The 12092-nt window shown below is 29.3% G+C and overlaps 1 protein-coding gene across 2 annotated transcripts in view; it reads right to left on the bottom strand.

Moving 5' to 3' along the window:
* LOC136984238 (protein C1orf43 homolog) overlaps positions 1-12092 on the bottom strand; it is a 36539-nt gene that overhangs the window by 6601 nt on the left and 17846 nt on the right. The window contains exons 5-7 of one of the 2 annotated variants that reach the window (XM_067281142.1): positions 9082-9139; positions 4654-4704; positions 4372-4513 (exon numbers count right to left, since the gene is read on the bottom strand). In XM_067281142.1, coding sequence (XP_067137243.1) covers positions 4372-4513; positions 4654-4704; positions 9082-9139 — 251 coding nt within the window. Of the gene's footprint in view, positions 1-4371; positions 4533-4653; positions 4705-9081; positions 9140-12092 lie in introns of both variants that reach the window. The other variant, XM_067281143.1, reaches the window with a different exon arrangement.

The following is a 12092-nucleotide window of genomic DNA, read 5'->3' as shown; positions in this document are numbered from 1 at the left end:
TTTATTGAATACTATATTATATATTATTATTAAATTATTATAAAAAGACAAAAGGCTTAATTTGAGGGTAGAGATGAGTGTTTTAAGAAATTGTAAATGCTGTTAACAGTAAAATTTTATTAAGTCCAACTCCACTTAAGATAGAAATGTTATATGTCATATCTCCCTAATCCTGCCATTAACTACTAAAATTTAGTAGCATCAATGCCTTTTCTATACAAGTTCTCATGCCAAATTTCATTTCTTAATACTTACATGAAATTTTTTCCTTTTCCTTTTTTTTGATGTTTTTGGGTTCAGAGAGGTCTCAAAACATTGCAATTTAAAAAAGAAAAAAGATAAAAAAATTTCATACTTTTCCACTATAATGGCTTTCTCTGATTTCGGTCATTATTCTCTGGTGAATGTCGACACACACCAAATACATCGGTGAAAGACCAAATATTTGGCTATTATTATTATACATTTGAACCATCTATATGTTGACAAGCACAGATAAGCTCTGGTGGAGGTTGAAACAACAAGCTGAGAAGACATGGCCAGAAAGAAGTCACAAAACTGCCAAATCCTATCTTCTCTCTTGCCAAATCTGTCACGATTGAGGTCACGTGGTATCTATTTGTTATATTCTCAAACACTTTGCTGTTTGTCAGTCGCATTGCACCATGCAAGGTTTGCTGGTGCATGCATTTGCTTAATTTATACTTTTTATCCGATACCCTAATTTATATTGAATGGGTACTGCAGTGAATCTTGATCTTTTATTGAAAAGTTACATGCACTAATTGCAAGTAAACAAGAAGACAATTCTTTTTATTTTTCTCAAGAAAAGTACTCTAAAATACTTTCTGAAGTAATTTATGCTAAAACTAAGTGCAGTACACCCTTCAATTACAGATGATTAATGTTTTGACATTTTAAAAATTAATCATGAAGAGAATTTAATTATGCCATTAAAACCAGGAGAAACGAATATACAGTATTATGTTACCAATAACGAATTGTTCAGTATACTATCCGAAACTCACATTAGAATAGGACATAAAGGAAGAACACATATGCTTAAAGAATTGCAAGTTAAATACAAAAATATTACATATAAAGTTGTAATGTTGTATTTAAATTTATGTAAACAATATCAAATGAAACATAGTGCACCTAAAAAAAAGGTATTGTTGTGAAACCAATGGTCAGTTTTGAGTTAAACTGAAGATGTGAAGACGATCTGATAGATCTGCAGTCACACAGTGATAGCGATTACAAGTTCATAATGGTATATCAAGACCATTTAACGAAGTTTGTCTAGTTATGATCTTTAAAAACTAAGACAGCTGAAGAAGTCATATCCCCTTCTTCAAATATCTTTAACATTTGGTGCCCCAGCTTTATTGCATTCAGATAATGGTAAGAAATTCAGTAATCGAGTCATATCCGAACTATGTGCTACGTAAAAAGATGTTAAGATAGTTTGTGGAAAGCCTCGTCATAGTCAAACACAACACTCAATTGAAAGAGCCAATCAGAATATACAGAACAAGTCAACTGCATGGATAAACAATAATGATACAAATAAATGATCAGATGGTTTGCCTTTTGTTCAATTTGCCAAGGACACAACATACAATGAAGGAATATGCCAAAGTCCTTATGAAGCCCTGTTTGGCATTAACCAAAAAGAGAGATAGCATTGTCATCTTTGCTTGCCGAGCAAATCACAGATATTGAAACTGAAGAACAGTTAGAAATTGTTAATACTTTTGAAGAGAATTTGAGCAGTGTCCATACCAAAAACCATATTCCAAAGAAAAATATTGAAGATGATCTGCAACCTACCATGTCTTCATATCAACTGAACAACATGAGTTTATTTCTATAAAAAGAGTGGCTGCAAAAGAGAATCTACTACAAGCAACAAAAATGTTATGAACCTCAAAACGAAAATTTCCCCCTGCTCAAATTGGTGATATGTATGAATACAAGTCCCTAATGTTGACAGTGGTTGTACAGATGCCCAAAATGTGTTGGCGGTTGTTATTGGAATAGAAGACTACTACTTTTATAAATTAGCAAACAAAAATGGTACCCTCAAGCAGCTTTATACCCGTAATCAGTTTGTAATTTGTAAAGAAAAGTTACTTTCCATAGATGAGATTTCTTCTCAAGAAATGTCACTGAGAGAAGCAGCTGTAACTAATTCAAGAAGTGGAGGACAAGGCTATACATGCTGTAATTGCAAAAAGAAGTGTTCCACGACTAAATGCAGTTGTTAAAGCAAGGGACTCTTGTGCAATTCAAAGTGTTATAACAGTTTCAGTTGTTGCAATAAATAAGATTGTACAACGTTAATCAAATAATTTACATGTAAATTTATTATTGGTATTATTTTCTTTTCTGATTTAGAATGTATTTTTTGTTTCAGGTTCAACAGTTTATTTACATGTGCTGTTACATAAGTTTTCTCCTATTTTGAATATATCATACATTAAAAAGTTGCATTTTTGTCTTAATGTAATAAAAATATTTTTATTCAACATTTACTATCAGTTCATGCTGAATTTTGACAATTGCTGGTGTAAGTGAGAAATAATGATATTTAGCAAATATTTTGTACATACACCAAGTGACTATGTGAATGCTGATATTTGCCAGATATCAGTCTTTCAGAGTAACATATATATATATATATATAACAGTAAAGTAGTAAAGTAAAACGAATAAATACAAATTTTTGAGAAGTCGAGAGTCCTACCAGTGGACGAGTGGCTAAAATCACTAAACACTGTTAGTTGGGTCTGGGTTCCTGCCTCATTAACATGCTGGCTACATGGAGTTTACTGGGTTTTCTTTACGTTTGTAACACCTAAGTAGGAGCCAGTTTCCCATAGAAAATCTGCCCAGGAGGCATTCCCCTCGGCAGATTGCTCACATTGTGTAACTTATACAACTAAACAAACCAGAAAGTTGGGAAAACTGCTTTTGGATAAGAATTCAAAGCATTACTAAATTATAATATAAAAATATAGAGGAAACTAAAACATCTTGAAACAGTTAAAAAGTTTTTTTAACTGTTTTATTAGAGGCTATGCATCTGCACAATTATGTAAAAGATTGTCTCTATAAAGTGTTTGTTCCTGGTGAGTGGACATGATAGAAGTTTGAAGATGTTTTAGTTTCTTATGTATTTTTATATTGTGAAATATACCATGTCTTTTTAATTCAAATGACTAAATTATTATCATAACATGCTTTTGTTTGCTTTAAGAAGAAAATAGTCATCACATCAAAGTCTTTTGATAGTGTTTTCCATTATTCAAAATAAAGTTGTCCCTATTTAATATATACAAAAGATTTTTTCCCCCTATCATACAGATAACTTGTTAATTTTGGACAGTAAAACAAAATAAAATAATTTATCATAGAATGCAGAAATACTCTATAGCAAAACTCTGCCACATATGTTAAGGTTAAAGTGCCAACTTTAACCCTTAATATCTTGATGACCAATGAATCAATTTAGATGAAATTTAAAACAGTTCATGATGAGTAGTATGGACATAAATTTTGAATGAATTTGTTGAATTGTTTTGGATTTATGCAATCAGCATTTTGTCACCTAGATTTACAAAGAGAGAGAATAGTGACACCAAGCTACTGAACAATCTAGGAGTCTGTATATACTTAATAACTCGTTTTAGAGCTGACTGCCTCTTATTTGCCCTTTCGAAAATTTTATTTAAAAAACATCGAGTATTCATAAAACAATAGCCCATTTTTAACATTTTGGCATATTATTGATATCATTTGACATTTAGCTATCATTTGACATTTACTGCAGACTATTGCATGACTGTCACATGAAATAGAATTAGCATGTAATCCCAGATAATTATCATGTGTAAAAGTATAAAGTGCCAACTTTGACTCTTAATAACTAACCTTTTATCATTTAATCAATCATCATATGGCATGACTTACTGCAAGCTATCATGTGACTGTCATGTTAATATAGAATTACAGTTGAGTCTGCTTAATAGAAAACAGTCAGACCTGATAAAAGAGTTGCCCACTAAGCAAAATTTCCAACAGCCAAACTCTGTTGCTTTAAACCAAACTCAGCTTTAAAATATTTTGTCATTTTAGCTTTAATCATAAGTATATCAAAAGATTATTTTCTTATTATAATGTTTTTTAAAAGCTTTTTTTTATTTATATATTATTCTGTACAATAATATTTAATATATCTTTTAAAAATGAGTATGCTATCTTAAATAATAACTGCATACCAATCAAATTTTCTTAAAATACTAGAATCTTTATTATTCTTAATTAATACATTATATAATTTTTAAATAAATTCAAAATTATACATACCTCTGGTTCATGCCTTGCATGCTCATAAATATCAACAAATTTATGAATTAACTGTGTATCACATCCAATTAATAACCCTGATTGTGATAAGAAGAGTAAATGATGCCTTATATCTTGATTTGGCAACCTCTTACAAGGATCACTTGAAAGTAATTTATTTTCTATTAAAAAAGTTCTTAATTTATATTTTTATGCTGTATATTAGTTGATTTTCTGTGATAAAAAATGAATCTGAATTTTATTTTAAAATTGTCTCAAGCAGAACAGAACATTAATACTTACCTAATGATGCCAAAATATCCACAACTTTCATCCGATGTACATAATTTAGAGCTAAAAAATAATAATAATATTAATTTTGAAATAATATTTAACACAATAATTCAAGAATCTTATAACAAACATTTGGTAAGAGAGCAAGTTTTCTTGAAAAAAAAAACATCAGTAACACAGTTTATTGAATTAAAACTAACATTTGCAATTAATTTTAAAATGTGTAAATGGACCATAGTATTATTGTTTATACCAAAATTTTACAAATGTCACTCATAAAATAAAGAATAAAAAAAGGTCTTCATTTTTTTTCTTCTATATCATGAGAACATTTAATAACTTATGCAAAAATTCTAAATAATAAAAACTTTTAACATTTTTTTTTTTAGATTATTAAATTCATGATATACAGTGGGTGATTGGTTAACAAACACTTCACAGAAGAAAAACATAAAAAGAAGCAACAGAAAATAACAAATACTGATTGATTTTCCCTTGTCTTCAGGTAACAATTCGAAACCTTTTGGAGCATGGGAGATGTCAACATTGACGCTCAACCTGATACTGATCAGATAGTATTTCCCCAAACTTTGAAACTCAATAGTAATTCCAGCTTTTTGTTTACTTTTCTGACAAATAATTTTTTATAGTCTTCGCAAGACTGTCAGGCACTCATTAAGTTTTACGTAGGTTTTTATTTTCTAAAGGTGAGAGTTTAACTGTCCTATCAGATATTCATTAACATTTTAACACCAAAATTTTGAATTTCATTCAGGTTTCACATTTACATAATTCTTTTGTGTGCTAGTTGATTTCTGTTCTCTGAATTTTTGTGAGTGCTTTTCTGAACTTTTTATTTCAAAAAGTAATTGATAATTTTATGGAGCCTAAAAAGAGTGGAGTGTCAAGAACCGTGCTCACCATAGAAATCAAGCAAAAGATAATAGCCAAGGTAGAGAGTGGGCAGAAGATGCCTGATGTTGCTAGCAGTATGGCTTGAACTTGAGCAGTATGCAATCTTAGCTAAGATATAATCAAGATGACTCAAGGAGCTAAAGGAGTAACAAAAATCACATTTGAGAAACAAAGATGTGCCATCCATGAAAAAATGGAGAGATTGCTTTTAGTTTGTTATTACATGTAAATAAACATAGTAAGAAAGTATATAATTTTTTATTTATTTTTTTGGATCCCCAGAACAAATTAATCAAATTCCCACAAAAATCTATGGTAAATCGATAATCAGTTAACAAACAATTCAGATAGCAAACAAAGTCTTGGAACGGATTATGTTTGTTAACCAATCACCCACTGTAGTTAAAAGAATTTGTAATAGTTATTTAAACTACTGAAAGTTTTATTTATAATTGGTATTTAGCAGAGATGATAAAATTTTAATTTTTTTCAATAATTTATTAATCATCATCAAAGTATAAAAACTTTAATGGTTTTTAAAAATGAAAATAAATAGATTTATCATCATATATTGTAAGTAATTAAATCATCGTATATTGTATGTAATTAAAAATGTAAAGGTTTTTAACTTATTAAACAAATCAATTCAAGAGTTCATTCTTGAGTTGAAGAACCTCAAATCTGCTTCCTTTGATTTAGATTTTCATATTTTGTGTTATAAAATCTTTTTTAATATCACTGCTTTTTTAAAGCATATTAAATAACATTGGAACAAAATGTCTTCAGTAATTCCCCAATATGTCTATAATAAATGAAATATCATCATCCATGGATCTATGTTAATGCATATAGTTTTAAACTATGTGCATCACTATTAATTAGATATTCTCAATGTCTTTAATTAAAAAATACATGTATGGAAATTGAATTTGATAAAGTCAAAGCAATAAAAACAATATATAAAACAAGAAATTCAGAAGAATATTTTCAACTCTAAAATAGATCAATAATGAAACTACGGAGAAGTAGAAATTAACATGTATAGATTTCTCTAATTACAATGTATTGAGCATAAAGAAAATAGAAGAGCAAATTACAAAAAAGTATTTGCATAAACTAAACTGTAAGGTGTGCCCCAAATAATTATGAACATATATTTTAAAAGTTAAAATGTACATTCAGTTCTCTTATCTAGATAAAAAACAATGTTATTTTTAATCATGTTTATTACACAAATTAAATGTTACAAAGTTGTACTTCCATATATAGTTTGTTTTAAATTGACAGAAACTTTACCCTGTCCCAAAAAATTATCAACTCAAGCAAATTGCATATAAAAGGTAAGAATTAGTAACCAATGAACTAGCCATTTAAATTAATTGGTTTAAATATCCAATCTTTCATACATTTTATTAAATTTTCAAGAATTATTTTAGGAATTATGTTCCAATCATTACGAGTTGCAGCCTTCAGGTATGTAAATTGTCGACCATCCTTATATATGTCTGTCTCACAACAATTCCTACAAATTTTCCATCAGGTTTATGTTGAGACTTAATGCAGGCTAATCCAAGAGTTGAATATTTATCCTGGCACACCTCTCATTGGATGACATAAGCTGAGGCATTATCCTGTTGATAGATGTAATTCCTAGCACAAATTTTGGTGGCACATGGTAACAAATTAATTTGCAGCATATTAAGATAGTCTACATCCTATTATTTATTTGTGCTAAAGGGGTTTTACTCTTTAATCCAAAGCCTCCCCAAACCATTACTGATCCTCTACCTTGCATCCTTTTACTGCAGTAGTGTTCTTCCTTCTGTAGATTCTGCCAGTAAAATTTAAAACCATCTGGTTTGTCTAAATTAAATTTCTTTTTTCCACTGAAAATAACTTTGGTCCATTCCTTGTCCCAGATCATATGATTTTTGTCAGGTGAACCTAACCTCTTTGTTTTGTGATTTAAGATAAGATCTCTTCACTCTTTTGAATTTACCTTTTCCAGATTTCAACAAAGTGCAATCAACAGTTGATTTTGAAACACAACCTTGTAAATGTTCTGTTATTTGCTTAGAAATCAACTTTAAACTACTGGAAATTAGAATTAATATGAAAATTTGCACCTTTATTCATCCAGCAACAAATGTTTTAATAAATTAAAAACATTTTCGATCGTTTTAACGGTCTTCTTCAGTTACATTTGTTGCTGGATGAATAAAGGTGCAAATTTTCATGTTATTTGCTTTATAGAACATTGGTTTTTTGTTGCCAAATGAAATATATGCCTTTGTTGTCGAGCAGTCACTTTTGTTTTTCATCAACAATTTGATTTTCCTGTTGAACCTCCTTTCCACTGCAAAACTTGTTTATTGTTGACTTAGTTCTATTTAATCTTCAAGCTATTTCACCTTGGGAAATGCTTTCAACTTTTCAGGCATCAATTTTGTCTTTCTCATAATCACTTAAATCATATTTTTTACCCATAGTTATAAAAAAATTTCCAATGCTTCAAATGTGTCAAATATTTTTATTTGCTTACACAGGAACAATATAAATATAAAAATGCAAACTGATGTGCACATATTTTCCTAGAAAGTATTTTTAACAAACAGTTGATAATTTTTTTAGGACAGTGTAAAATTTCTTTCTGCTAATTTAAAAAAAAACTATGGAAGATGCAACTTTGTAGCATTTCATTTGTTTAATAAAGATGATTAAAAACAACACATGTTGATAATTATTTGGGATGCACCTTATACCCAAATTACAACTAAACTGTAAGCACACCATCATAACAAAAACATTTGTCTTTACAATAAATATATATTCTTTGAAATTATGGCATGAACACAAATATTTAGATAATCTCTAAACAGAAACAAAAACATTACTGATAAAATAAATATATCATCTAAAATGAGAGATTTATGTTCATTCAGCCAAAAAGGAGAGACTTTATAGATAAGAATAATCTGTATAGTAAACAAAAAAAATGCACTAAACAAATATTTCTTGTTAAATGATTATTCCAGAGTTACACAAATCAACTGCTCTTAGAGCTTGCATATATAACCTGTTCAAGAGAAAAATAAATAAATAAAATCAGAAAATACATCATATAAAGGTAGTCATAAAAATTTTTAAAAATACATACTGAAAAACAGAGCTAAGAACTTTATTGACCTATATTTTAATTTTAAAATGTGTCATGTTCATAGGTGGTTTATAAGCTTTATTACAATTCAAACTGAATTCATGAACATAAAAAATTATAGAAAGCATACGTTTAAATTTACAACATTTGTTAATAATGAAGCAAATGTAATATTTAAAAGTTGAAACATTTGAAAATATTAAGAATATTAAAATGCATATATACTACTGTTAAAAATGCTTTCTTCTTATTTATTCTTTTAAAAACTGATTAATTCAACTTAAAAATTTCAAAATAACTTTATAATTAAATTTATATTTAACAATCCACAAAAAGTATAAATCTAAGGAGGTAATAATTATTACATAACAACCAGAGATGTCTGAATTTTCCTATTAGTTGTTATAACAGGGAAGAAAGGATCTAAAAAAATGAAAAAATTATATTGTAGTTTTACTTAAATCCACATATATATCTAAATAAAAATAGTGTGTCAATGGAAAAATTTTTTACTGTACTTAATTATTACATTATTGTATTTGTCAATTATCATTACTATAGATATCAAATTATCAACAACATTCCTTGTAGTAAGTTATATATTTCATAAATATACATACACATATTAAAATTAGTTTACATTGTTTTGTTTCTATAATAGTCCAAAAAAATATTAAATTAAATAACAGTTTATTTAAATTTGTATAAATAAACAGTCTAAAATATCTGTATTGATTATAAAACTATTGTTTTGCAAATTGGGAAAACTACTACTAGTTCTCAAAGTTATTTACATGTAATATCTATCATAAAAGAAAGAAATTTAAATAGTATGAAAAGTTTTCATTCCAATATATGATTTCTATTAAATTTTATTAAATATTAGTAATTTCATATGTAATCTAATTGTTGTTATTATTCCTTAATGATGAGGTATAGTGTAATCATGGTCTGTACACATTCCTTATTTTAATCAAACTCTCAGTTTGATATTGACAAATTTGATACCATTACTGTATTTTCGTGGAATGACCAGTATGCTGCATACAAACAAGGGAAACCAGCTTGCCAGTTAAACTGCAACTAAAATATAAAATTAATCAGATGTAACAAAACTAGTTGTTAATTAAATGTTAAAGAAAACCTTCTTTCGACTACATAAAATAATATCATAATTTTACTGACTTAAAATCAGAAAAAGAGTTTTTTTGTACAAGATAATAAAAAGATTAATGAATTATTGACATTAGTAGTAGTAGTAATAGCTAGTCAGTGTGGACTACACTGATCATCTACCCTGACCTTAAAAAGTAACACCTTCCTCTCAAATTTCACACAAAGCTGATGTTAATTGGTATAAGCTGAGATACTTTACAGCCAGTTTCTTAAATTTAGTATATAAGTTTCAAAACACCTTTCTCTCTTTTTTTCTAGTAAATTCCTTAATGCACCTGAAGAAGGCCATTTAAGATAGCCAAAAACATTAGTTCTTTTGATTTAATTAAAGAATTTGCTAGAAAAAAAAGAGAGAAAGGTGTTTTGAAACTCATATACAGAAATTCTAGCTTACTGCATGTAGAATTTTAAATTTAGTATGTTTATTTTTGCATTTTTAAATCAAATAACAATAAACTACACATTAAAAAAGCACTTTCAGAATTCTACGAGTATTTTACATCATTAGAAAAAAAACAAAATGAAGAAATTAAACATATAATTGTAGTTTTTGATGAAATTCTGACAGTTTCACAGTTTTAGAATAAAAACTCATTCATTTTTTTGTGACATAACTCATTCCTTTTTTTCATGCACCCTCTAGAGAGGGATATATAGCCTCACTTAAACTGGCATTCCCCCAGGATAAGCCAACATGCCGGTTTTTACCATATGGAAATATATGATTTCATGGTCTCCCCAGATAGACCAGCATGTTGGTCATTCCACAAAAATATGGCAATATTCACATATCTTCACAGAGATTTATCTTTGTTAATTTCTTTTCAATTCCTTAAAAATTATTACTCCTATTTTATTCAATTTGTGAACAATTAGTCTCGAAGAGCTGTTTGTGTTTAGGGCTACATGATCACTAAGTTTCATTTGAATCAGATAGCTGAATGTCTGACCCTCTCCTTCTTAGAAGAACAATAATGCACTGAAGTGACAATTGACAGAAGAGAAGAACTTCATTATATCGGCAAGTTAGCCATTCACCACAGATATGGAACACTTGATGAAAGAATATTTCAAAGCATATGACTGATAAATAAACCACCATGGGCAGTAAATTTAAAGTGGTCATGTACAGTAATGTCTTAGAACTATACATTACCAGATACGAGGGTCGTTCAATAAGTCCTTAGAAAAAGATAGAAAAACAAATTATTTTAAGTAGATTTTTTTTTCAACATAATCTCCTTTAAGCTCTATACACTTTTCCAAGCATTTCTCCAACTTTTTTAAGCCATCTAGAAAGTAAGATTTTGGAAGGTTCTCAAAATAGGCATCTGTTTGAGCGATGACCTCCTCGTTCGACATGAATCGTTGTCCGCCGAGCCATCTTTTTAAGTTTGGAAACAAAAAAAAAGTCACTGGGGGCCAAATCTGGTGAATACGGTAGATGTTGTAATAATTCGAACTTTAATTCCGTGATTTTGGTCATCGAAACTGCACAGGTGTGCACCCGTGCATTGTCTTGATGGAAGAGGATCTTTTTCTTTTTCAAATGAGGACGTTTTTCCTTGATTTCTTTGCTCAACCGGTGCAATAATGATGCATAATATTCTCCAGTTATTGTTTTTCCTTTTTCCAAGTAATCAGTGTAGATGATTCCACATGCATCCCAAAAACCGTGGCCATCACCTTCCCGGCCGATTTCGCTGTCTTTGCCTTCTTCGGAGCCCTTTCACCTTCAAAAACCCACTGTTTTGACTGTTCTTTTGTCTCTGGAGTATAGTAATGTATCCATGTTTCGTCCACAGTTATGTATCGACGCAGAAACTCGTCAGGATTGCGACGAAAAAGTGCCAAAATAGCCTCAGAGTCAACCACACGATTACGTTTATTCTCCACTGAGAGCAAACGTGGCACCCATCTTGCTGAGATTTTTTTCACACCCAATTTTTCGTGAAAAATAGAAAAAACCATACCTTGTGATATGCCTGTGGCCTCAACTATTTCACGCACTTTGATTCGTCGATCATTCAAAATCATATCATGGATTTTGTCAATCATTTCGGAAGTAGTCACTTCCACTGGACATCCTGAACGATGTTCATCTTTTGTGGATGTACGGCCACGTTTGAACTCATTTACCCAATTGTAAATAGTTGCAAACACAGGAGCAGATGTGCCATGAACTTCATCCAACTCAGCT

Source organism: Centruroides vittatus, unplaced genomic scaffold (genome assembly GCF_030686945.1).
Source record: "Centruroides vittatus isolate TY-2023 unplaced genomic scaffold, ASM3068694v2 contig_911, whole genome shotgun sequence".
NCBI lineage: Eukaryota > Metazoa > Arthropoda > Arachnida > Scorpiones > Buthidae > Centruroides > Centruroides vittatus.
This window is presented reverse-complemented; position numbering and strand designations above follow the sequence as displayed.